This window comes from Hemitrygon akajei, chromosome 10, assembly GCF_048418815.1.
Source record: "Hemitrygon akajei chromosome 10, sHemAka1.3, whole genome shotgun sequence".
Taxonomy (NCBI): Eukaryota; Metazoa; Chordata; class Chondrichthyes; order Myliobatiformes; family Dasyatidae; genus Hemitrygon; species Hemitrygon akajei.
In genome coordinates this window covers 177,148,324-177,175,873 of record NC_133133.1, presented here as the reverse complement: position 1 = coordinate 177,175,873, position 27,550 = coordinate 177,148,324, and the positions used below count along the sequence as shown (strand labels likewise).

General features: G+C 44.2%; 1 protein-coding gene across 3 annotated transcripts in view; it reads right to left on the bottom strand.

Moving 5' to 3' along the window:
• LOC140735007 (uncharacterized) overlaps window positions 1–23,112 on the bottom strand; it is a 29,112-nt gene extending 6,000 nt beyond the window's left edge. The window contains exons 1-4 of one of the 3 annotated variants that reach the window (XR_012100657.1): window positions 22,976–23,112; window positions 22,263–22,362; window positions 4,564–8,591; window positions 4,161–4,203 (exon numbers count right to left, since the gene is read on the bottom strand). Coding sequence is in view for 2 of the 3 variants with exons in the window: in XM_073059814.1 (XP_072915915.1) it covers window positions 6,096–7,721 (1,626 nt within the window). In the remaining variant the exon portion in view is untranslated. Of the gene's footprint in view, window positions 1–4,160; window positions 4,204–4,224; window positions 8,592–11,005; window positions 11,143–22,262; window positions 22,363–22,975 lie in introns of those variants that run through there. The other 2 variants (XM_073059814.1, XM_073059813.1) reach the window with 2 other exon arrangements.
• Between the last annotated feature and the right edge of the window lie 4,438 nt (window positions 23,113–27,550).

Here is a 27,550-nt window from a genome sequence, read left to right as displayed (position 1 = left end):
TCACCAGTTTGTAATAGATGTAAATCTGAGAACAGTAACTTGTCACATTCATTCTGGTCATGTTGTAAGCTTTATGCATACTGGAAAAGTATTTTTCACTGTTTCTCTGAGGCTTATGGGAAGTGATGGGAACCAGACCTGCTCATAGCCATCCTTGGAGCAACAAGCTCCCCATCTTCAGCCAATATGTATGAAAAAGTGGCTGTATTGTTTGGAATGGTGATTGCTAAGAAGTTAATCCTGCAAATGGACTCTGCGCCTATGTACGATCTGTGGCTGAGAGAACTGGCAAATACTTTACATTTGGAGAGATTGAGACTATGTAATGTGGACAGAGGGGACATCTTTGAAAGGATATGGGGCCCTGTATTGAACTTTCTTACGGGGTGAGGACTGAGGTTTTTTGGTGCAGTGCACCTCTGCTGTGTATGTTTACTTTTGCCTTTATATTATTCTCCCTCTTGCTGCTCAATATTTAATTTAATTTTGTTATGGTCGTGGTTTTTGTGGATGTCCTTTTTTGTTGTTGTTTGTTAAAAAATAAAAAAAAATTTTAAAAAACTTTGTTGAGCATGAAATGTGTGTGTTTGGAATGGCAAGTTGTTCTTGTTTGATTATCCTGTAATATATCTGGACACTTTATATATATAGTACTATCTGTAATTTGTAAGATTCTGACTCTAAAACTGGATCAGGCTTGTATTTATTGTAAGGCATAGTGCCTTTTATGAGTTTGTATTTTAAAGCAAGATATTAGTGAATGATATTTGCCACTTGATTATGCCTGTGTAAGTAGTTAAATTGAGTTAAACTGCCACACACAAACAATGCTGGAGGAACTCAACTGGCCAGGAAACATCTATGGAAAAGAGTAAACAGCTAACATTTGGGACCAAAACCCTTTATCAGGACTGGAGTAAAACTATGAGAAGTCAGAGTAAGAAGGTAGGACGAGTAGAGGAAGAATTAAAAGGTAGTAGGTGGGTGAAATCAGGGGTTGGGGGGGTGAAGTAAAGAGCTGGGAAGTTGATTGGTGAAAGAAATAACGGGCTGAAGAAAGAGGAACCTGATAGGAGAGGATAGAAGGCTATAGAGGAAAGGGAAGGGGTGGAGGACCAGAGGGAGGTGATAGGCAAGTAAGGAGATAAGGTGAGAGACCATAAGACACAGTTTGTTAGAAGCTGCAGCTGGATGCACCCTGCAGTTGTAGTCATTGGGGACACTGGAGGTTTCCCGACCTTCCCACATTCCACAAGAGGAGCATTTCACTATCCTGCCATCCTACCTGACACATCTACTGTTCTAGCTGAGCAGATATAAAGAAGAAAAGGGGAAAAAAAATGAGCTTTTCTTTGTTTTCTCTGAGTGAAGCCTCTTTTCACAGAAGCCTTTAATCACCTATGACGATGGCCCAGAGAGGGAAATGGGAATGGTGAAGGGTGGGGGGGGGGGGGGGGGGGGGGAGCATTACTGAAAGTTCAAGAAATCAATGTTCATGCCATCAGGTTGGAGGCTACCCAGATGCCCACATGTTTCACACGCTCTTAATCTTTTCCATGATTTAAAGTTCCCTGAACTTAATCATCTTATTTTCACTATGGATGTCCAGTCCCTATACACCATCATCCCGAATCAGGAAGCCTCAAAGCTCTCCGTTTCTTTCTGGACACCAGACTCAACCAGTTCCCCTGCATTACCACTCTCCTCCATCTGGCAGAATTGGTCGTCATAATAATTTTCCGTCAGATCCTCCCACTTCCTTCAAACAAAAGGTGTATCCATCGGCACCCACATGGGCCCCAGCTATGCCTGCCCTTTTGTTGGCTACGTGGAATAAACTGTGTTCCAAGCCTACACATATCACTCCCCAACATTTCCTACACTACATTGATGACTGAAATGATGTCCGCATCAAATTTGCATTCAACTTCCACCCCATCCTCAAATTTACCTGGTCTATTTCTGACATCTCCCTCCCCCCTTTCCCAATATCTTTATCTCTAGAGACAGCTTACCTACTGATAACTTTTATAAACACATTGATTCTCACAGCTACCTGGACTATATCTTTTCCCACCCTGTTACTTGAAAAAAAATGCCACCCCCTTCTCTCAATTCCTCTGTCTCCACCGCATCTGCTCTCAGGATGAGGCTTTTCATTCTAGAACTAAGGAGGTATCCTCCTTCTTCAAAGAAAGGAGCTTCCCTTCCTCCATCATCAATACTGCCCTCAACCGCATCTCTTCCATATCACGCACGTCTGCCCTCAACCTATTGGGGATAGGGTTCCTTTTGTCCTCATCCACCACCCCACTAGCCTCCATGTCCAGTATATGATTCTGTGTAACTTTTACCATCTCCAATGGGATCCCATCACCAAGCACATCTTTCCCTTCCTCCCCTCCACCCCCACTTTCTGATTTCCAAAGGAATTGCTACCTATGTGACTCCCTTGTCCATTCATCCCTCCCCACTGATCTCTCCCTCCTGGCAGTTAACATTGCAAGTGGAACAAGTGCTACACTTGCCCTTACACCTCCTCCCTCATGACTATTCATGGCCCCAAGCAGTCCTTCCAGGTGAGGCAATACTTCACTTGTGAGTCAGTTAGGGTCATCCACTGTATCTGGTGCTCCTGGATGGCATCCTGTATATTGGTAAGACCAAACGTAGATTGGGGGACCACTGAGCACCTACACTCTGTCCGCCAGTGGCCACCATTTTAATCTACTTCCTATTCCCATTCCGATAGTTGCAATAAGGCCACGCTCAGGTTGGAGGAGCAATCATCCTACTGCACTGATACTCACCCTGCTAGCTGCAATTTTGTCCTAATATATTCCTGCCCTTCCTGACAGTCTGACAGCACACTGTCTGCAGGTGCTATAAATCCAGGCAACACACACTAAATGCTGGAGGAACTTAGCAGTACAGGCAGCACCTATAGAAAAAAGTATGGTCAATGTTTTGGGCCAAAACCTATCAGCAGAACTGAAGAGAAAAAGCTGAGGAGTAGATTTAAAAGGTGGGGGGAGGGGAGAGATAAACCACCAGGTGATGGGTGAAACCTGGAGGGGGAGAGATTAATTAAAGAGCTGGGAAGTAGATTGGTGAGATGAGGTGAGAGAGGGAAAAGGGGATGGGAAATGGAGGGGAAGGGATTTTGGGGGGCATTACCACAAGTCTGAGAAACCAATGTTTATGCTAACAGGTTGGAGGCTACCCAAACGGAATATAAGGTGTTGTTCCTCCAGCCTAACTGTGACCTCATCACGACAGAGGAGGAGGCCATGGATGGACATATCGGAATGGGAATGTGAACTGGAATTAAAATCAGTGACCACTGGGAGATCCCACTTGTTCTGGCTGACGGAGTGTGGGTGCTTAGCAAAGTGGTCTCCCAATCTAAGGCCACACTGGGAGCACAAAGCACAGTAAATAACCCCAACAGACTCACAGGTGAAGTGTTGTCTCATCTGGAAGGACTGTTTAGGGCCCGTGGATGGTATGGAGGGAGGTAGTGTAGGGGCAGATGTAGCACTTGTGCCAGAGTGCCAGGAGGGACAAATAGACAATGGAGTAGGAAGGGATACCTGTGGAAAGCAGAAAGTGGTGGGGGGGGGGGGGGGGGAGGAGGAGGAGATGAGGAGATACGCTTGGTGGTGGGATTCCCTTGGAGGTGGCGGAAGTTTCAGAGAATTATGTGCTGGACACGAGGGCTGGTGGGATGATAGGTAAGGACAAGAGGAACCCTATCCCTGGTAGGGTGGCTATCTTTGCTTTTATACCATCTGTCCTATCCTGAGTCCCTTCACTCCAGTTCCCACCACCCCCCACCAAATTTTGAGAGTACAAAGCTTGTATGTGCTGTCAGAATAAAAGGTAAAGATAACAGGTGTGGGGAACACATAAAATGCTAGAGGAACTCAGTGGGTCAGGCAGCATCTACAGATGGAAATCAGAGTTTCAGGCTGAGAGCATTCATAAGGACTCTTGATACCCATTTATCTGGGATATCAACAAGCAAAGAAAATAGATCATAGTGCGAAAAGGGGAAGACTTTTGACAAAATTTACTTTAAGGCTAAAGAAAATCTTCCAAGCAGAGCTCGATAGTATAACAAATATAATAAAAGCAATAAGCCCTTTTGTTATACCCACATTGATGCATTCTTTAGGCAAAATATCTTGGTCCCATTCCGATCTGGAAAATTTACAAAGAAAAATAAGAACTGAAATGACAACTTTAGAAAACACTATTTACACTCAAACACGCTTAGATTAATATTATCTAGGACAGAAGAGGAGGAATAACATACATTAAAAAAATTACACAACAGTCAGATAAAACTTCTGTATATATTTTCACCATAAATAAGCATAATTCAGCACTCAATGCAAGCATATGCAATTCTGATTTTTTAAAAAAGTACACGTCATTAAATTTAAATGAAAGCACAACTCAGGAAAAAAAGTAAAAATTATCACTAGAGAAGTTAACCAATGGAAGAGTATGATGCTCCATGGAAGACATCCCAACGATCTGAGCAGACTAGATGCTTACATGGAAGAGTCGAACCCCTGGCTCAGAGTTGGAGACCTCTTCCCAGAAACAGAGGGATTCCTTCTGGAAATACAGGACCAGGTGGTTAACATAAAAAAAATCAAAAATAAAAGACCAACAAATTCAAGATGATAAATGAAGAAAATGCTGAGAAACCAGAAACAATTCAACACAGTACAGAATCCAGCAGCAATTTAATTCAATCTGATTACTTACATAGGCATATATCAATCACCAAAATCTTGCTTTAAAACATGAATACATGAGAGACACCATAACTTACTATAAATTCATGCCTGATCCAGTTTTAGAGTCAGAATCTTACAAATTATATGTTGATCAATACATTAATACAGATAGGACAATCCATAATAACAGTCCGGATATCACAGGATAAACAATCAAGAACAACTTACTTAATAGATATAGCCATTCCAAACACACACATTCCTTGACTAATGGAATGCTTCACAATAAGGTATTGTTTGTGTTAAGTCATTCAGCCAAATTATTTTCTCTGTCAATCAGCTTCCAAATGTTGCTACTGTACTCTGTAATTCGTTGCCACACCCCCTATTGATTCACTTTCTCATCATATATTCACTGTCATACCTACCATTGTCCAGAGCCCCAGTCTCTGCCCTGTGCTGACCAGTCTCTGATTTCTGACCCTGCTCCACTGACCATCCAACTAATAGTTCCCCAATCTGCTTTCAGACTTTAGAAGACAGTGGTGTATTCTAACAATTGCTTAGAAGCAGTGAAAATGGCACATAATTTTGAAGTGAGCAGGGAATAAGAAGATTAACTAGCAATGTCATTCTTCCTTGGCCCAGAGATCTGAGGGACAAATAACATGCCAGAGTTAACTGCAGTCCACTCACTTTCTTCTTCAGTCTGTAGAAAGTGAGACAGGAAATTCAAGGAAACCTTTTCACCCACAGAGAGGTGTCTGTTTGGAACCCATCACCACGGGGAGAGCGAGGGGTGAACAGCAGGGATGGATTTAAAAGATCTGTTGTGGAAAAGACTGCAGGGTCCAGCTGGGCTGAGCTGACTCCTGACTGTACACAGGGTGTGTTGTAGATTCACTAAGTACTTGAGAGTACCCATTGAAGGTGAATATCAGCAGAAGAAACTCCTTCCCTGCTGAGTGACCAGGGTGCAGAACTAGGTTTAATGAGCAGCAGCAATAATCGTAGAGTTCGTCGCCAACAGTCACTTTTTAAACTTGTCTCTGGATGTGATGTTTACATATCCAGCATGTAGCTTATATAAACTCTTTCCCAGTGTGACCTCCATAGTGTGTCATAAGGTTAGATGACCGAGTGAATCCCTTCCAACATTCACAACAGGTGAACAGCCTCTTCCTGTGTGAACTCAATTATGTACATTCAGCTGAGATGACTTGGTGAATCTCTCCCACAGTCTGAGCAGGTGAACAACATCTCCCCAGTGTGAGCTCACCAGTGAGTCTGCAGACTGTATGGCCAAATTAATCCGTTCACATACACAGAACCGGTGACTGCCCTCTATCCAGTATGAACTCGTTGGTGTCTCTGTAGGCTGGATGACTGAGTGAATCCCTTCCCACAGACTGAGCAGGTGAACAGCCTCACCCCATTGTGAATTCGCTGGTGTGCCATTAGGTCAAATGACTGACTGAATTGCTTCCCACAATCAGAGCAGGTGAATGGCTTTTCCCCAGTGTGAACTCGCTGATGTACCTTCAGTTGAGATGACTGAGTAAATCCCTTCCCACAGTCTGAGCAGGTGAAAGGCCATACTCCAGTGTGAACTAACTGATGTGCCAGTAGGTGAGATGATAAAGTGAATCCCTTCCCACAGTCTGAGCAGTTGAACGGTCTCTCCCAGGTGTGAACTGACTGGTGTACCAGTAGGTCGGATGACCGAGTGAATCCCTTCCCACAGTCTGAGCAGGTGAATGGCCTCTCCCCAGTATGAACTCGCTGATGTACCTTCAGTTGAGATGACTGAGTGAATCCCTTCCCACAATCTGAGCAGGTGAATGGCCTCTCCCCAGTGTGAACTCGCTGATGTACCTTCAGTTGAGATGACTGAGTGAATCTCTTCCCACAATCTGAGCAGGTGAATGGCCTCTCCCCAGTGTGAACTCGCTGATGTACCTTCAATTGAAATGAGTGAGCAAATCCCTTTTCACACACAGAACAGATGAACGGCCTCTCTCCAGTGTGAACTCGCTGGTGTCTCTGTCGACTGGATGAGTGAGTGAATCCCTTCCCACAATCTGAGCAGGTGAACGGCCACATCCCAGTATGAACTGACTGGTGTGTCTGTAGGTCAGATGACTGAGTGAATCCCATCCCACAATCTGAACAGATGAACAGCCTCTCACCAGTGTGAACTTGCTGGTGTACCTTCAGTTGAGATGACCGAGTGAATCCCTTCCCACAATCTGAGCAGGTGAATGGTTTCTCCCCAGTGTGAACTCGCTGATGTACCTTCAGTTGAGATGACCGAGCGAATCCCTTCCCACAGTCTGAGCAGGTGAATGGCCTTTCTCCAGTGTGAACTGATGTGTGTATCTGTAGGTGGCATGACTGAGTGAACCCTTTCCCACAATCTGAGCAGGTAAATGGCCATTCCCCAGTGTGAACTGGCTGATGTGCCAGTAGGTGGGATGACCGAGTGAAACCCTTCCCACAGACTGAGCAAGTGAATGGCCTCGCCCCACTGTGAACTCGCTGGTGTGCCATTAAGTCAGACGATCGAGTGAATCCCTTCCCACAATCTGAGCAACTGAATGGCCTCTCCCCAGTGTGAACTCGCTGATGTACCTTCAGCTGAGATGACCGAGTGAATCCCTTCCCACATGCTGAGCAGGTAAATGGCTTCTCCCCAGTGTGAACTGACTGGTGTCCCAGTAGGTCAGATGATTGAATGAATCCCTTACCACAGTCTGAGCAGGTAAATGGTCTCTCCCCTGTGTGAACTCGCCGATGTACCTTCAGTTGATATGAGCAAGAGAATCCCTTCCCACACACAGAACAAGTGAATGGCCATTCCCCTGTATGAACTGACTGGTGTGCTAGTAGGTGAGATGACCGACTGAATCCCTTCCCACAGTCAGAACAGGTAAATGGCCTCTCCCCACTGTGAACTCGCTGGTGTGCCATTAGGTCAGATGACTGAGTACTTCCTTTCCCACAACTTCAGCAGGTAAATGGCCTCTCCCCAGTGTGAACTGACTGGTGTGTCTACAGGTAAGATGATCAACTGAATCCCTTCATACACACAGAACAGGTGAATGGCCTTGCCCCAATGTGAACTCACTGATGTACCTTCAGTTGAGATAATCAAGTGAATCCCCTCCCACAGCTGAGCAGGAAGGAGGAGTGAGTGAATCCCTTCACACAGTTGAGCAGATGAATCACTTCTCCCCTGTGTGAAATGACAGCCATGCCAGTAAATCAGATGACCGAGTGAATCCCTTCCCACAGTCTAAGCAGGAAGGAAGAGAGAATGAATCCCTTACTCCACTTCTTAATTATCTGGACAGAGACAGTAAAACTGACGTATGGTGTTTGAGATTCCTGTACACAAATTCTTTGCCGATTTTAACCTGTAAAAAGATTTACAGAATACATCAATGGATGAAGGATAACATTTCAGATGAGATTTTAATTGCCAATGTGAGATCTGACATCACACTATTACAGTAAGATTTATCCCAAGTTGAAGAAACAAATACAGGGCAAAATGCAGGAATCCGGACTGACCATCAAATTCTCTGATGGTCTTCCTGTCTGTGTAAGAATGGGACAAGCTGTATTCAATCTGTGACTTGGCTCAATTTGCCTCTCTCCTTTAATATTCACTGTTCCCTCTAAGCTGCACAGCTGTGCAATAACTGAAATATTCTCGCGCAAAAAACCTTTGTTGCCACACAGCTGGAATTTCCTTTTATATGATGTTAATTTGAAGTGCTGTACAGTTTTCAGGCTGTGCATATATTTCCTGCTCAGACCAATCGTTGTTCTGTGCAGCTGTTAAAAAGATATAAGTGAACATTAGTTCTGGTCACAGAGTCACAGAAAAATACAGCACAGAAAGAGGCCCTATGGCCCATCAAACTCGTGCCAAACTATTTAAACTGCCTATTCCCATCAACCTGCATCCAGACCATACCTCTCCACCTAGGTCCCTATGCAAATTTATCTTAAATGTTAAAAATCAAGCTCGCATGCACTACTTACATAGAAACATAGAAAGCCTACAGAAGATTACAGGCCTTTTGGCACACAATGCTGTGCCGAACATGTTTAGAAATTACCTCGGGCTACCCATAGCCCTTTATTTTTCTAAGTTCCATGTACCTATCCAGGAGTCTTTTAAAAGATCCTATTGTATCCGCCTCTACCACCATCGCTGGCAGCCCATTCCACATACTCACCATTCTGCATAGAAAACTTACCCCTGATCTCTGTACCTACTTCCAAGCACCTTAAAACTGTACCCTCTCATGGTAGCCATTTCAGTCCTGGGAAAAAGCCTCTGACTACCCACATGATCAATGCCTCTCATTGTCTTATATACCTCTATCAAGTCACCTCTCATCCTCCATTACTCTACGGAGAAAAGGCCAAGTTCACTCAACCTGTTCTCATAAGGCATGCTCCCCAATTCAGGCAACATCCTTGTAAATCTCCTCTACACCCTTTCTATAGCTTCCACATCCTTCCTGTAGGGAGGTGACTAGAACTGAGCATAGTACTCCAAGTGGGGTCTGAACATGATCCTATATAGCTGTAACAAGCTATATAGGATTATATAGCTATTTGAGCTGTTACACTCACAGCTCATTCCCACTCTCTGTCTAATGAGTGAAGAAGTTTCCCCTCATGTTCTCATTAAACTTTTCACTTTTTCACCCTTAACACATGACTTCTAGTTCTAGTCCCACCCAACCTTATTGGAAAAAGCCTGCTTACACTTACCCTATCTGTACCTTTCATAATTCTGTATACCTCTATCAAATCTCCCCGCAATCTTCTACCTTCCAAGGAATAAAGTCCTATCCTATTCAATCTTTCCTTATAACTCAGGTCCTCCAGACCTAGCAACATCTTTGTGAATTTCTCTGCACTCTTTCAAACTTATTGACAACTTTCCTGTAAGCAGGTGACCAAAACTTCACACAATACTCCAAATTAAGCCTCACCAAGGTCTTGTACAACTCCAACATAACATCCCATCTCCTGTGCTCAATACTTTCGATTTATGAAGCCAATGTAGCAAAAGCTTTGTTTACGACCCCATCTACCTATGACACCACTTTCAGTGAATTATAAACCTGTATTCCCAGATCCCTTTGTTCTACAGACCTCCTCGGTGCCCTACCATTCACCATGTAAGACCTACTCTGGTTAGTCCTACTGAAGAGTAACACCTCGCACTTGTCTGCATATTCCATTTTTCAGGCCATTTTTGCAGCTAGGCCAGATCCCACTGCAAGCTATAATAGTCTTCCTTGCTGTCCACTACACCCTCAATCAGCAAATTTAATGATCCAGTTAACCACATTATCATCCATTTCACAGATATAGATGACAAACAATAATGGACCTAGCACTGATGCCTGCGGCACACCACTAGTCACAGGCCTCCAGTCAGAAAGACAACCATCTAATACCACACTCTGGCTTCTCCCACAAAGCCAATGTCTAATCCAACTTACTACCTCATCTTGAATGCTGAGCAACTGAATCTTCTTGGCCAACCTTCCATGCGGGAATTTGTCAAGTGCTGTACTAAAGTCCATGTAGACAACATCCATCGCGGTGCCTTCATCAACATTCCTGATAACTTCCTTAAAAAACTCTATAAGGTGGTTAAAGATGACCTACCACGCATAAACCCATGCTGATCATCCTTAATCAGTCCATGACTATCCAAACACTTATATATCTGATCCCTTAGAATACCTTCCAGTAACTTTCTCACTACTGATGTCAAGCTCACTAGTGTATAATCTCCTGGTTTATTTTTAGAGCCTTTCTTGAACAGCGGAACCACACTGATTGTCCTTCAATCCTCTGATACCCCACCTGTCACTAAGGATAATTTAAATTTCTCTGCTAGGGTCCCAACAAATTCTGCACTAGCCCTGCAGGACCTAAGGGAACAACTTGTCAGGCCCTGGGGATTTATGCATGCTAATTTGCCTTGAGACAGCAAACACCTCCACCTCTGTAATCTGTATAGGGTCCATGAAGTTGATGTTGTTTTGCTTCACTTCTATAGACTGTCCATCTCTGAGTAAATACAGGTGCAAAAGATACCCCCATCTCTTTTGGCTCCTCATATGGATTACCATTCTGACTTCCAGAGGACCAATTCTGACCCTAGTAATCGTTCTGCTCTTAACATTTCTGTGGAATACCTTAGGATTCTTATTTACCTTGTTGGCTAGGGTAACCTCATTCTTCTTTTATCCCTCCTGATTTCTTTCTTAAGTGTTCTTCTGAATTGCTTACACTTCATAAGCACCCCATTTGTTCCTATTTGTCTTAACTTGCTATGCATCTTTTTTCTGACCTGGTAGAGAAAAGTAAAAGGTGTGATAGGGGATTTGTTAGGAGAACAGAACTAGAAGGGGACTAATATTCTAGTGGTAAGGCTTGCTAGTGTTACACAGGGGTGGGGTGGGGGGGGAGGGTGTTTAAACTAAAGTTACAGGGGGATGGGAGCCAGAGTGCCAGAACAGATAGTGGAAAGGCTGTGGAGACAGATATTGTAAGACCTCAGGCAAAGTCAGGAATCAAAAGGTTGAGCATGGTTGACCGACAAATGTCCTGAGCTCCATCTACTTCAATGCAAGAAGTATCATAGGAAAGGCAGTTGACCTCAGGGCATGGAATTATGATATTGTAGCCATTAGTGAGACTTGGTTACACCCGACAGCCTGAAGGATTTAAAAGGCATAAAAGCATAAAGAACATAAAAAAGTAGGAGCAGAAGTAGGCCATCTGGCCTGTCGAGCCTGCTCCGCCATTCAATAAGATCGTGGCTGATCTGGCCATGGACTCATCTCCACCTACCAGCCTTTTCCCCATAACCCTTAATTCCCCTACTATGCAAAAATCTATCCAACCTTGCCTTAAATATATTTACTGAGGTAGCCTCCAATGCTTCATTGGGCAGAGAATTCCACAGCTTCACAACTCTCTGGGAAAATCAGTTCCTCCTCATCTCCGCCCTAAATCTACTTCCCCAAATCTTGAGGCTATGTCCCCTAGTGCTAGTCTCACCTACCACTGGAAACGACTTTCCTGCCTCTATCTTATCTATCCCTTTCATAATTTTACATGTTTCTATCAGATTTCTTCTTGTTCTTCTGAGTCCCAGGCAACTCAATCTCTCCTCGTAGTCTAGCCCCCTCATCTCTGGAATCAATTTGGTGAACCTCCTCTGCACTGCCTCCAAAATCAGTATATCCTTCCTCAATCAGACCAGAACAGCATGCAGTACTCCAGGTGCAGCCTCACCAGTACCCTGTACAGTTGCAGCATAACCTCCCTGCACTTAAATTCAATCCCTCTTATAGCAAAGGCCAACATTCTATTTGCCTTCTCAATAGCCTGCTGCACCTGCAATCCAATCTTTTGTGATTCATGCACAAGCATTCCCAAGTCTCTGCATGCTGCAATTTTTACCATTTAAATAATAATCTGCTCTTTCATTCTTCCTTCCAAAGTGGATGACCTTGCATTTACCGGCATTGTACTCCATCTCCCAGACCCTTGCCCACTCACTCAGCCTATCTATCTCTCTGCAGACTCTCTGTATCTTCTGCACAATTTGCTTTTCCACTCAATTTAGTATCATCAGCAAATTTAGCTACACTACACTCGGTCCCCTCTTCCAGATTGTTAATGTTTATCATGAGCAGTTGCAGGCCCAGTACCGACTCCTGTGGCACACCGCTTACCACTGATTGCCAACCAGAGTAACACCCGTGTATCCCAACTCTGCTTTCTATTAGTTAACCAATCCTCTATTCATGCTAATACATCATCTCCAATTCTATGCATCCTAATCTTATGGATAAGTCTTTTATGTGGCACCTTATTGAACATCTTCTGGAAATCCAAGTAAATAACATCAATCTGCATGTGTATAAATGTCTCTCACCAGCAGACTTCATCATGATCGTCATGACTCCAATATTTCTACTATTTTTTTAATGCTTCTTAATTGTACATGATTTTTTAATGTTCTGTCGCTGAGCAGCAGCGAACCATCTGATTGGCCTATCAGAGTTTTCTTTGGGAACTAGTTGACTTGATCACAGCTACCCGGACTATTCCTCTTCCCACCTTGTCTCTTGCAAAAATGCCATCCCCTTCTCGCAATTCCTCCGTCTCCGCCGCATCTACTCTCAGGATGAGTCTTTTCATTCCAGGACAAAGGAGATATCTTCCTTTTTTAAAGGGGCTTCCCTTCCTCCACCAACAACTCCACTCTCAAACGCATCTCTCCCATTTCACGCACATCTGCTCTCACCTCATCCTCCCACCAGCCCATTGGGGATAGGGTTCCCCTTGTCCTCACCTACCACCCCATCAGCCTCTGGGTCCAACATACAATTCTCCGTAACTTCCGCCACCTCCAACGGGATCCCATCACCAAGCACATCTTTCCCTCCCCCCACCTTTCTGCTTTCCACAGGGATCGCTCCCTACGCGACTCCCTTGTCCATTCGTCTCCCCCATCCCTTCCCACCAATTTCCCTTCCGGCACTTATCCTTGTAAGTGGAACAAGTGCTACACCTGCCCTTACACCTCCTCCCTCACCACCATTCAGGGCCCCTGACAGTCCTTCCAGGTGAGGCGACACTTCACCTGTGAGTCAACTGGTGTGATATACTGCGTCCGGTACTCCCGGTGCGGCCTTCTATATATTGGTGAGACCCGACGCAGACTGGGAGACCATTTCGCTGAACACCTATGCTGTCCACCAGAGAAAGCAGGATCTCCCAGTGGCCACACATTTTAATTCCACATCTCATTCCCATTCTGATATGTTTATCCCTGGCATCCTCCACTGTCAAGATGAAGCCACACTCAGGTTGGAGGAACTACACCTTATATTCCGTCTAGGTAGCCTCCAACTTGATGGCATGAACATTGATTTCTCTAACTTCCATTAATGCCCCCCTCCCCTTCTTACCCCATCCCTATTTATTTATTTATCCCCCCTTTTTTTTCTTTTCTCTCTTTTTTCTCTCTCTGTCCCTCTCACAATCACTCCTTGCCTGCTCTCCATCTCCCTCTGGTGCTCCCCTCCCCTTTCTTTCTCCCTAGGCCTCCCTTCCCATGATCCTTTCCCTTCTCCAGATGTGTATCCCTTTTGCCAATCAACTTTACAGCTCTTAGCTTCATCCCACCCCCTCCTGTCTTCTCCTATCATTTTGGATCTCCCCCTCCCCCTCTCAAATCTCTTACTATCTCTCCTTTCAGTTAGTCCTGATGAAGGGTCCCGGCCCGGCGTCGACTGTACCTCTTCCTATAGATGCTGCTTGGCCTGCTGCGTTCCACCAGCATTTTGTGTGTTAGTTGACTTGATCAGCATTTCTGATCTGGCTATTGTTCACAATTGCACTTAATTTAAAAAACCTGTTCTCCTCTATCCACTTCGCTCATTATATCCTCAAAGAACTCCAGTCAGTTTGTCAAACAGGACCTGCCTTTGCTGAATCCATGCTGCGTCTGCCTGATGGATCCATTTCTTTCCAGATGCCTCGCTATTTCTTCTTTAAATATAGCTTCAAGTATTTTCCCAACTACAGATGTTAAACTAACTGGCCTATAGTTACCTGCCTTTTGCACACTGGCGTGACGTTCGCCATCTTCCAATCTGCCAGGAGCTGCCCAGAGTCCAGAGAATTTTGGTAAATCAACACCAAAGCCTTTATGATAACTTCTGCCATTTCTTTCAGTACCCTGGGATGCATTCCATTAAGATGAGGGGACTTATCTATCTTCAGGCTCACAAACTCGTTCAGCAATACCTCTTTAAATGATAGCTATTGTATCAAGGTCCTCACCTTCCAACAGATCAACAACATCTCTTTGGCATGTTAGTTGCATTGTCCACTGTGAAGACCGGCACAAAATAGTCATTCAAAGCCTCAGCTATTTCCTCATTACCCAATATCAATTCCCCCTTCTCGTCCTCCAAGTGACCTAAATTCACTTGAGCCACACTTTTCCAGTTTACATAATTATAAAAACTTTTACTTTGAATGGGGCATGACTGCGCAAGCGCATGTTCGTCAGCCAGTGTATCAAGAAGAGTTTAAAAACAACAGATTTATACAGCGGGCATCAGCGTAGAGGGAGACAGAGTAGGAAGGCTTTGGCTCAACGGGATTCAGCGATAACAGGTCGAGGCGAGGTAGGTTATCTGTGTAGAATACAGACTGAAAGTATGTGTGTGAGGCCGGTTTTCTGTGCTCGGTGTCAGATGTGGGAGGTCCGGACGGTCACATCTGCACCAGATGCATCGAGCTGCAGCTCCCTAGGGACTGCGTTAGGGAACTGGAGATGCAGCTTGATGACCTTCGTCTGGTCAGGGAGGTGATAAGGAGGTAGTCACTCCAGGGCCTGGGGAGACAGATAAGTGGATAACCGTCATGAAAGGGAAGGGCAAGAGGCAGATGCTAGAGTATCCCAGTGCTGTCCCCCTTAACAATAAGTATTCCTGTTTGAGTACTGTTGGGGGAGACGGCCTACCTGGAGGAAGCAATAGTGGCCATGCCTCTGGCACAGAGTTTAGTCCTGTGACTCAAAAGGTAAGGAAAGGAAGAAGATGTCAGCAGTGATAGGGGACTTTATATTTAGGGGGTCAGACAGGTGATTCTGTGAATGCAGGAAAGAAACACAGATGGTAGTTTGCCTCCCAGGTGCCAAGATCTTGAATGTTTCTGATCGCGTCCACGACATCTTGAAGTGGTAAGGAGAACAGCCAGAGGTCGTGGTACATATTGGTACCAATGACATAGGTAGAAAAAGGGAGGAGGTCCTGAAAATAGACTATAAGGAGTTAGGAAGGAAGTTGAAAAGCAGGACCTCAAAGGTAGTAATCTCCGGATTACTGCCTGTGCCACGTGACAGTGAGTATAGGAATAGAATGAGGTGGAGGATAAGTGCGTGGCTGAGGGATTGGAGCAGGGGGCTGGGATTCAGATTTCTGTATCATTGGGACTTCTTTTGGGGCAGGTGTGACCTGTGCAAAAAGGATGGGTTGCACTTGAATCCCAGGGGGACCAATATCCTGGTGGGGAGGTTTGCTAAGGCTATTGGGGAGAGTTTAAACTAGAATTGCTGGGGGGTGGGAACCGAACTGATGTGACGGAGGAAAGGGAGGTTGTCTCACAAATAGAGAAAGCTTGGAGACAGTGCGAGAGGGAGGATAGGCAGGTGATTGAGAAGGGATGCACTCAGACCAATGGTTTGAGATGTGTCTATTTTGATGCAAGGAGTATTATGAAGAAAGTGGATGAGCTTAAGAGCGTGGATCAGCTCTTGGAACTATGATGTTGTGGCCATTACAGAGACTTGGATGGTGCAGGGGCAGGAATGGCTACTTCAAGTGCCAGGCTTTAGATATTCCAGAAAGGACAGGAAGGGAGGCAAAAGTGGTGGGAGCATGGCACTGTTGATCAGGGATAGTGTCACGGCTGCAGAAAAGGAGGAAGTCATGGAGGGGTTGTCTACGGAGTCTCTGTGGGTGGAAGTTAGAAATAGGAAGGGGTCAATAACTCTACTGGGTGTATTTTATAGACCACCCAATAGTAACAGGGACATCGAGGAGCAGATGGGGAAATCGGATTCTGCAAAGGTGTAATAATAACAGGGACGTTGTGGTGGGAGATTTTAATTTCCCAAATATTGATTGGCATCTTCCTAGAGTGAGGTGTTTAGATGGGGTGGAGTTTGTTAGGTGTGTTCAGAAAGGTTTCTTAACACAGTATGTAGATAAGCCTACAAGAGGAGAGGCTGTACTTGATCTGGTATTCGGAAATGAACCTGGTCAGGTGTCAGGTCTCTCAGTGGGAGAGCATTTTGGAGATAGTGATCACAATTCTATCTCCTTTCCCATAGTATTGGAGAGGGATAGATGCAGACAAGTTAGGGAAACGTTTAATTGGAATAAGGGGAAATATGAGCCTATCAGGCAGGAACTTGGAAGCATAAATTGGAAACAGATGTTCTCAGGGAAATGTACAGAAGAAATGTGGCAAATGTTCACGGGATATTTGTGTGGGGTTCTGCATAGGTACGTTCCAATGAGACAGGGAAAGGATGTAGGGCACAGGATCTGTGGTGTACAAAGGCTGTTGTAAATCTAGTCAAGAGGAAAAGAAGAGCTTATAAAAGGTTCAAAAAAACTAGGTAATTGTAGAGTTCTAAAAGATTATAAGGCTAGCTAGCAGGAAAGAGTTTAAGAATGAAATCAGCAGAGACAAAAGGGCCATGAGAAGGCCTTGGTTGACAGGATTAAGAAAAGCCCCAAGGCATTCTACAAGTATGTGAAGAGCAAGAGGATAAGATGCGAGAGAATAGGACCAATCAAGTGTGACAGTGGAAAAGTGTGTACGGAACCGGAGGAGATAACAGAGGTACTGAATGAATACTTTGCTTCAGTACTCACTACAGAAAAGGATCTTGGCGATTGTAAGGATGACTTGCAGCGACTGAAAAGCTTGAGCATGTAGATATTAAGGAAGAGGATTTGCTGGAGCTTTCGGAAAGTATCAAGTTGGATAAGTCACCGGGACCGGACGGGATGTATCCCAGGCTACTGTGGGAAGCAAGGGAGGAGATTGCTGAGCCTCTGGGGGTGAGCTTTGCATCATCAATGAGGACGAGAGAGGTTCCGGAGGATTGTGGATGTTGTTCCCTTATTCAAGGAAGGGAGTAGAGATAGTCCAAGAAATTATAGGCCAGTGAGTCTTACTTCAGTGGTTGGTAAGTTGATGAAGAAGATCCTGAGAAGCAGGAATTATGAACATTTGGAGAGACATAATATGATCAAGAATGGCTTTGTCAAAGGCAGGCCATGCCTTACGGGCCTGACTGAATTTTTGAGGATATGACTAAATACATTGATGAAGATGAGCCGTAGATGTAGTGTATATGGATTTCAGCAAGGCATTTGATAAGGTACCCCATTTAAGGCTTATTGAGAAAGTAAGGAGGCATGGGATCCAAGGGAACATTGCTTTGTGGATCCAGAACTGGCTTGCCCATAGAAGGCAAAGAGTAGTTGTAGATGGTTCATATTCTGCATGGAGGTCAGTGAACAGTGGTGTGCCTCGGGGAACTGTTCTGGGACCCCTACTCATTGTGATTTTTATGTGACCTGAATGAGCAACTGGAGGGATGGGTTAGTAAATTTGCCGATGACACAAAGTTTGGGGTTTGGGGATGTTGTGGATAGTGTGGAGGGCTGTCAGAGGTTACAGCGGGACATTGATAGGATGCAAAACTAGGCTGAGAAGTGGCAGATGGAGTTCAACTCATGTAAGTGTGAGGTGGTTCATTTTGGTAGGTCAAATATGATGGTAGAATATAATATTAATGGTAAGACTCTTGGCAGTGGGGAGTATCAGAGGAATCTTGGGGTCCAAGTCCATAGGATACTCAAAGCTGCTACGCAGGTTGACTGTGGTGCATTGGCCTTCATCAACCATGGGATTGAGTTTAAGAGCCGAGAGCTATATAGGACCCTATTCATACCCTACTTGGAGTACTGTGTTTAATTCTGGTCGCCTCACTACAGGAAGGACGTGGAAACCATAGAAAGGGTGCAGAGGAGATTTACAAGGATGTTGCCTGGATTAGGGAGCATGCCTTATGAGAATAGGTTGAGTGAACTCGGCCTTTTCTCCTTGGAGCGACGGAGGATGAGAGGTGACCTGATAGAGGTGTACAAGAGGCATTGATCATATGGATAGTCAGAAGCTTTTTCACAGGGCTGAAATGGCTAGCACGAGAGGACAAAGTTTTAAGGCGCTTGGAAGTGGGTAGTTTTTTTTTTTGTTTTTTTTTTAAACGCAGAGAGTAGCGAGTATGTGGAACGGGCTGCTGGTGGCAGTGTTGGAGCCGGAAACAATAAGGTCTTTTAAGAGACTCCTGGATAGGTACATGGGGCTTAGAAAAATAGAGGGCTATAGGTAAGCCTCAGTAGTTCTAGGGAAAGGACATATTTAGCACAGCTTTGTGGGCTGAAGGGCCTGTATTGTGCTGTTGGTTTTCTATGTTTCTACTAACCGTTTTAATATTTTGTGATAGTTTATTTTCACGATCTAGCTTCCTTTTCTTAATTGCTCGCTTAGTGGTTCTTTGTTGCTTTTTAAATTTTTCCCAATCTTACAGTTTCCAATACTCCTGGCAACTTTGTATACATGAGCTTTTAGTTTGATGCCTTCTTTTATTCCTTAGTTATCCAAGGCTGGCTCTCCCCACCCTTACTGTCCTTGATTTTAACTGGAATATAGTTGAGCACAGTGAAAAATTTATTTGAAAGTCTTCCACTGTTCCTCAACTGTCCCACCATATACAATGTGCTCCCAGTCTACACTAGCCAAATCCTCCTTCATCCCATTGTATCTCCATTGTTTAGGCAGAATACACCGTTTTAGATTGAACTATTGCACCCTCCATTTGTATGAGAAATTCAATCATACTGTGATCACTCTTTCCAAGAGGATCCCTAACTACAAGATCATTAAACCCTAACCCTTCCTAATGCTTCCGTATCCTTGGATATTTAATTCCCAATCCTCTCCACCTGTAACCACGTCTCTGTAATGACCATTAAATCATACCTCTTTGTACTGATTTGAGCCACAAGTTCACTGACCTTGATTCGAATAAAGTGCCCTTACACTCATCGTGCTTTTAAAATCTTGTAACCTTTTACTCTTTTGCACTTGACTTTTCTTCACTCTTACTCTTTTTTTCTTTTGCTTTTTCTTTAACTTTACCACACTATTTTTACTTTATCCATACTTCTCCAATCTGTTGAACCCACCCCACCCCACTATTTAGTTTAAAGCCCTATCCACAGCCCCAGTTATATGATTCTCTAGGATCCAGGTCCCATCACCGTTCAGGTGGAGCCTGCGCTATTGGTACAGCTCCCTCTTTCCCCAATACTGGAGTCAATTTCCCGTGAATTCAAACCTACTTCTCCCACATCAATCCTTGAGCCACACATTTAACTCTGTAATCCTCTTGATCTTATGCCAAGTTGCACGTGGCTCAGGTAGTAATCCAGAAATTTTGGTTCTGCTTTTTAATTTTGTCCCTAGTGGCTCAAATTCCCTCAGCAGAACTTCTTTCCTCATTCTACCTACGCCATTGGTATGCCTCATGGACCATGACAACTGAATCTTTCCCCTCCCACTGCAAATTCCTCTATAGGTCAGATAAGATGTCCCGAACCCGGGTACCAGGCAGGCTTCGGGACACTCTATGCTGATGACAGAGAACTCCGTCTATTCCCCTGACTATACCATCCCAATTACCACTACATTTCTCTTCTCTTCCCGCTCTTGAATGGCTCGCTGAACTATTGTGCTACAGTTAGGTTGGTCATCCTTCCTACAGCCCCCACTTTCATTCACACAGGGAGCAAGAATCTCAAACCTGCTGGACAAGCTCAAGGGCTGAGGCTCCTCCAGCACTGTCTCTTGGATCCCACTACCTGGCTCACTTGCAGTCACACCCTCTTTTCCCTGACCAGAGCTCTTGATATCTCTTCAATATCTCTTGAAAACCAAGGTTCCTTATACAAGTTATCTTTCATCTTTTATTCTGACAAGCATATACAAGCTTTGTACTTTCAAAATTTTACTTTTGAAGGCCTCCCACTTATCAAGTACACCTTTGCCAGAAAACAGACTGTCAAAATCCACACTTGCCAGATCCTTTCTGATAGCATCAAAATTGATGTTCCTCCAATTTAGAATCTCTACCCATGACCCAGATTTATCTTTTTCCATATTTACTTTCAATCTCATGGCATTATGATCACTAGATGCAGTGTCCCTTACAATCTTCTGTCACCAGCCCTGAATCATTTCCTAATAGCAGATGAAATATCACACACTCTGTCACTGCGGCTTCTTCATACTGATTAAGGATGCTTTCCTAACACATTTGACAAACTCTATCCTATCTCGTCTTTTTACAGCATAGGAGCCCCAGTCAATACATGGAAAGCTAAAAATAGTTCCTATAACAGCCTTATGTTTCTTGGAATAGGCTGCAATCTCTCTACAAAGTTGTTCCTCTAAATCCCTCAGACTGCTGGGTGCAACCAAGTCTCACCAGTAGCTACAATATCATAATTCCACACCCTGAGCTCATCTGCCTTTCCTATGATACTTCTTGCATTGAAATATATGGAGCTCAGGAAGTTGCACCATCCTCAACCTTTTGATTCCTAACTTTGTCTGAGGTCTTAACAACACCTCCACAATCTCTCCACTATCTGGGCACTCTGGTTCCCAAACCCCGCAACTCTAGTTTAACCCGCCTCCCAACCTTTGCAGCACCAGCAAGCCTTACTGCTAGGATATTACTCCCCTTCTAGTTCTGTTCCCCTAACAAACAAATCCCTTATTACCACTTTGACTTTTCTCTGCCAGGTTATTCGATCCTAACCAACAGTATCTAAAGAGGTATGCCTTTTGTTTAGGGGGGTAGCCATAAGAGTACTCTGCAATGGCTATTTAACTCCATTCCCCTTTTTGACTGACACCCATTTGCCTGTTTCCTGCACCTTAGGGGTAACTCACCTCTCTTCATGTCATATCTATCATCCCCTCCTACTCCCAAATGATTGTAATTCATCCATTTCCAGTTCCATCTCCTTAAAGTGCAGTGTTACAAGCTGCAGCTGGATGTACATGTTCTAGGTGAAGGTGTCAGGGACACTGGAAGTCTCCCTGCCTTCCCACAAAAGTAGCATTCCACTATCCTGACTGGCACCTCTACCTACAGTTTTTATTGCCTCATCGGACTGAAGCCTCAAAATCCCCGCTCTAACGTTGTCCACTCCACTTGCCCCTGGCTTATATTAATTTTTTCTTGCCAATCAATCCCAAATGCTGGTTATCAGCTGCTCAAAATACCAAACTGCCTTGAGTCGACCTCTTTTCTACTCGATCACTGCTCTATAAAGCACCACAGTCCATTGGGAGTTTAGCACAGTAGTGGTGTGAAAGCCATAGGTCACTTGTTATCCAGGACAAAGGTGTTTAATAAATCATTATGTACCCAGGAAGAATGGGACAAAACATGTTCCCACGAGCAGAAAGGTTCAGACGAGGAGGTAGAACAAAAATGATTTTTCTCAAGACCTATAACTGACGAAAGGATTTTTTCTCTTTTTTCCGAGTTCCTTATCCTTGTATTTAGTTAGCTGGAGCTCGCCTTTGTCTGAGAGGTCCATCCGCTCCCATTCCCTCCGTCTTCGCTCATTAGCACAAAATTCCCCACGGCTTAGGTACGGATCGTGGGGCTGAGAGAAAGGGAAAGGACCGGGACTGTCCCGGGTGTCCGGAGCTCACAACAATAGTCCCTCAGTACGGGTACGGCAGCTGGTGCTGATGAAACCCCGCCCAGATCCCCGCTCCTACCTGTTACGGAAACTCCTGAGCCTTTTGTCTACTGAGCGCGTGCGCGACCACTGCGAACATCCATGACCCCGACGCCTGCGCTTTTGACAGCTTGCGAATTCTGAAACACGGAAGTTTCTGGGTAAGCACGGTGCGATGAAAGGTGTCTGCAAGCTCCGGTTCCATGTCTCATGCCTCAGTGTTTTTATGTAGAAAATTCAGCAGCTACTTTAACGCAGTAAGCTCCCATAAACAATACACTCAATATTAACGAGCATTCCGCATGTCAAATGTCAAAGTCCAACCCACTTACAGATTCAGGTTTCAAACACAAAAGATGTTGCAGTTGCTGGAAATACAGCGCAACACACACGAAGTGCTGGAGGAACTCAGCAGGTCAGGCAGCATCTAAGCAGAAGAATATATAGTCCAGGCATGCTGAAGGGGCTCGGTCTAAAACGTCGACTATTTATTCCTCTCCATAGTTGCTGCCTGATCCCCTGAGATCCTCCGGTATCTTGCAGAAGTAAACAACACTTTTTTTTCAGTCAGTCTCCAAATCTGATCATTTATCTATAGCCACATCCGATCTGATTCCCTCCTCCTCCCCGTAAACTTTAACACCCATCTCTTTCTGGAGCCTTAAAGCCTCGCTCATGTTGGTCCCGCTGACCCTGCCCTATCAAAGGTTCAAGGGTTCATTTTTTTCAAAGGTTCAACGAAGATTTACCTACCATTCTGCTGTTAAACTTTAGAGGAGATTGGTGTATTGCACCAACCCAGTAGTCGTTGTCATGTCGGTACAACTACATATCAATTAAAATAAAAGCGCGCGCACACACACAGGAAGTGAGGTTAACGCTTACGTTCACTTTGCAGAGCGGGAGCAGATCAATGCGCATGCGTAGTAATCAGTCCCTAATCAAAGCTGAGAAGAGTCTGCGCTAAAAGAGATTACACATACATTACACGCACTCCCCCTTTAGATGATGTAACATATAACTATATGTAACAATTTCCCTTTAATAAACCATATTTAAATAGGCATGCTTTCACCATAGCAGTCCATAAGTAACTTCACTTTCCTAAAGAGTCAGTCTTTTGGACGGCGCTCTGTTTCTTTCACGATAGCGCTTTTGAACCTGTGAAACGGTATTAGGTTTAACAGGTGTCTTGCCAAAGACAGCTTTCTCTATTGCAGGTGGCACGTTGCTTTTAGTGACACGATCACCACTGAGAAGTAGGTCCGGTGGTGATAATGTGTACGTTTTGTTGGATGCATTCGACTCAGGTGTGTTCAGGTGTGTTCTTTGGCTAGGCATCCAGTAGTTGGTCCTCATGACATCTCCATGTATAATCTCCAACATCCACTGTATATATCAGTAGTCCAGTTCTTGTGGCTATCCTTGTCTTCTCGGGAATCATGCGCTAGGAGTTCCTGTCCAACCTCGAAGCTCCTTGCCAATTCACTTGGAAACTGGCTGAACTGTTTATACTGCAGTTTTCTCTGTAGATCTGATTTCAGGAGGTCTATGCAAAACCACAGATTCCTGCTTATGAACAGTATTGCAGGTCTTTGATTTGTTATCACATGAACAGAGTTCCGATAAAGAAAAAAGAAGCTGTCCATCTTATGCTGTGCAGCAATGTCCTCCCTGTCCATCGCTTTAATAGATTCCTTGAAGGCTTCAATAAACCTTTCAGCTCACCCATTCTTTGCTGGGTGGTGAGGAGCTGACTTAAAGTGTTTGATGCCAATTTTTTCATCAATAATCCAAACTCTTCTGATGTGTTAATAGTTTCAATAGAAACTATAGTTTCTAATAGTGTCAATAGAAGCTGGTGCTAATAGTTTACCAGGCCAAAGTATGACCTGAGGTGTGACACATTTTCCAGTTTGGGTGCCTGCGGCACTGCTTCAATCTTCTCTTGTGAGAAGATGAGCATGGCCAAGTCCCTCTACTCAACCTTGGTGATAATGCCAGATGCCTCCAAGCTCTACAGTGCAGCATCCTCTTTAGGACGTGCTTTATGGAATCTTGGTGTTGCTGCTTCACCTAGTTCAATTCAGGCCTTCATGCCTTTGAGTTTGCCAGTACTCTTCTCAAACACTTTCTCATTATCATTAAGCAGCTATGACAGTCTCTGGTTAGTACTATTGTTTGGACTGCAGTTGCCTGTTGATGACACATTGAGAGCTTTGAATATATGCCATTCTAGTTGGATTGTTCTCATCATTCATATCTGAAAAGTGCTGGCCCTCGACTTTTCAACACATAAAGCTCCGTCTGATGTGTTTTGCCTCCGTACATCACATTTACTTTCAGTTTGCCTCTGGGAGACACTTTTTCACCTGTGTAGGTCCTTACCGAAGTCTTTTCTAATGGTAGCTTACAAAACTGTCAGCCTCTGAAATTATAGACAAAGCTGACACTGTATCCAGCTCCATTTTCAGTTTTACACCAGTCTCTGTGGTTTTCCTGTTTGGTTGTGCTTTTTATCTGACTTGCACATTCTCTCAACGTGACTTGTCTGTGACAATTCCTGCAAATTTTTTTCTTTGAACCAACAGTTATTTGTATCATAGGTTGATATGCCATATTGATAACTTTTTTGGTCCCTTCAGGGACATTTATTTGGTTTCACAATCTAAATTCTCTTTCTGTGGTTCTGCTGCATCCTTTGCTGCAGTGTCTAATGATATTGCAATGGTCAATCTCAGTTCTAAGGTTAGGTCTCTTTCTGACAGTAGCCTTTTTTGAATGTTTTGACTATGTATGCTACATACAAACCTGTCCCTTAAAGCATCAGGAAGTCCATTTCTAAAGTCACAGTTACTGGGAAGTGTGCACATTTCTGCAATGTATTCAGAAATGCTTTCATCCTTTGACTGGTTGCTTTTGTAAAATCTAAATCTCTCAGCTATTACTAATGCTTTAGGACTTAAGTGATTTTGTAAAGTTGTGACAATTTCCTTGAACAGCTTGCTTGCTGTCTTTTCAGGAGTTGCTAAGTTGTGTAAAAGCCTGTACGTTTTAGCACCCATTAAGCTAAGAAGCGTGGAAATTTTATTTTCCTCATCCATATCGTTCATGTTACAATATAGTTCAACCCTCTCCATATACCGACAGCCCAATCAGCAGCAGGAGCAGGCCACGGTGATGAGGATTCTTGCAGGTCCACGATGCTTGTTTAAAAGGAGAGTTTTTCACTGTTCAGGCTCATTTTGATGGCTTAATCAGCGGCAGGAGCAGGCCACAACAACAAAGTTTCTCGCAGGTTGGCGACACTTGTTTAAAAGGAGAGTTTCACAGGAGTTTAGGCTCATTTCAGATGGGACAAGCGGGGCAGGCATTGTTGGGAGTGGACAAGTGGTGAAAGTAGGAGTGTCAGGCTTTGGCTCAAAATAGGTTTCGGCTTGGAAAAGGCTTTGGCTCTGGGCAAGTTTCTGGTAAGGTTAAAGTTTTTTAAATTTTTCTCTTACAGTACCAAATGTAGTAAATGGCTGTTGTGTGTTCTTCATGCCAGATGTTAGAGTCCTGGGAAGAATCTTCCAGGGAACTACCTCTGCATGAAGTACATCTGGCTGCAGCTCCTTGAAAACTGTTAGGGATCTGGAGCAGCAGCTGGATAAGTGAGGAGATAATCGATCAGAGTTACAGGGAAGTAGTCACACCAAAGTTGCAGGAGGCAAATAGCTGGGTGACTGTCAGGAGAAATGGAAAAGTGAATAGGCAGTTAGCGTAGAGCACCCCTGTGGCCATTCCTCTCAATAATAAGAATAGCATTTTGGATACTGTAATGGGGTATGACTTCCCAAATGAATGCCATGGAGACTGGGTTACTGGCACTGAGCACAGGTCCGTGATGCAGAAGGGAAAGAGGGAGAAGAGGGGAGTGGTAGTGATATGGGACTCATAGACAGGGGGACAGACAGGAGATTCTGTGCTTGTGAACGGGACACTGGGATGGTATGTTGCTCCCAGGTGCCAGGGTCAGAGACATCTTGAATTGTGTCCACAATATTTTGAAGAGGGAGGGAGAACAACTTGATGTCTTGGTACATATTGGTACCAATGACACAGGAAGGAAAAACAATGAGGTCCTGAAAACAGAAGTTAGAGAGGGTGCTGTGGTTATGGAGAGAAGGCAGGAGATTGAGGCTGATGGCTAAATGGATCAGCCACGATGAAATGGTGGAATAGAATTGGTGGGCCAAATAGCTAATTCTACTCCTAGTTCTTATATCTTAGACCTTATAACTCCAGCCCCCTCACCGGACTTGTATGGAAACTTGGCTCATTGCCAGTTCTGCTAACAGCCAAGGGACTCAACGTTGAGAAGGCTACCCTTCATAAAGAATAGGTGTCTAGAGTCGGTATGATTTGGGATTCAATCAAACAGGAACATCATGAGGTTCTGATGAAAGAAACTTGATTTCAGCAAATGCAGCATTAATATTGCCTATACACAATTGACAGTCGGCAAAAAGTGACAAATACTGTAAATTCCAGTGTATAAGCTGACCCGGAGTATAAGCTGGCCCCCCATTTTCAAGGTTAAAAAAGTGACTTTTTCATGTTACCTTTGTATAAGCCGACCCCTTTTGTAAAGGTTTTTGATTTAACCAGAAAAGATCACAAGATCTCACATGCCGGTACTCAGCTTTGCCGAATCCGGAAACTGGAAATTTTGTGAACCAGTACCTGCTAAGAAAATAAGCCTACACATTGTAGAGCATTATAAGCAAATTCTTAATAAGTAAATAAATCAGGGAGGGAAGTTTTGGATTACGTTCCCAATGGTAATGAATCCTCTGAAATGTAACCCCCGTGAAACCATTTAGCGCCCATCATAATCTCGTTAAAACATAACACAGAGTGGCAGGATCAGTACGCACACTCAGTATTGAGTTTGCGACCACCATGTACAAAAGATTAAAACGAATGCGATATGATGCTGGCTTCAAGCTGAGGGTTGTTGATTTTGCTAAAGGAACGGATAATTATGCAGCTGCTAAGAAGTTTAGTGTAAACGAGAAACAAGTGAGAGAGTGGAGAAAGGCATGCTGAGGGAAATGCCAAAGACGAAATGCGCGAACCGCGGGAAAACATGCCAGTGGCCAGAACTCAAAGAAAATGTTTTAGGGTGGGTGAATCACCAGCAATCGTCTGGATACATTGTTACCAGAGAAATGATTTGAGTTCAAACGTTGAAATGGGACAAAAAACACCGTGAAGTCAGTGAAAATTTCAAAGCTACACAAAGTTGGTGCACCCGATTTATGAATAGACATGATCCTGTGTTGA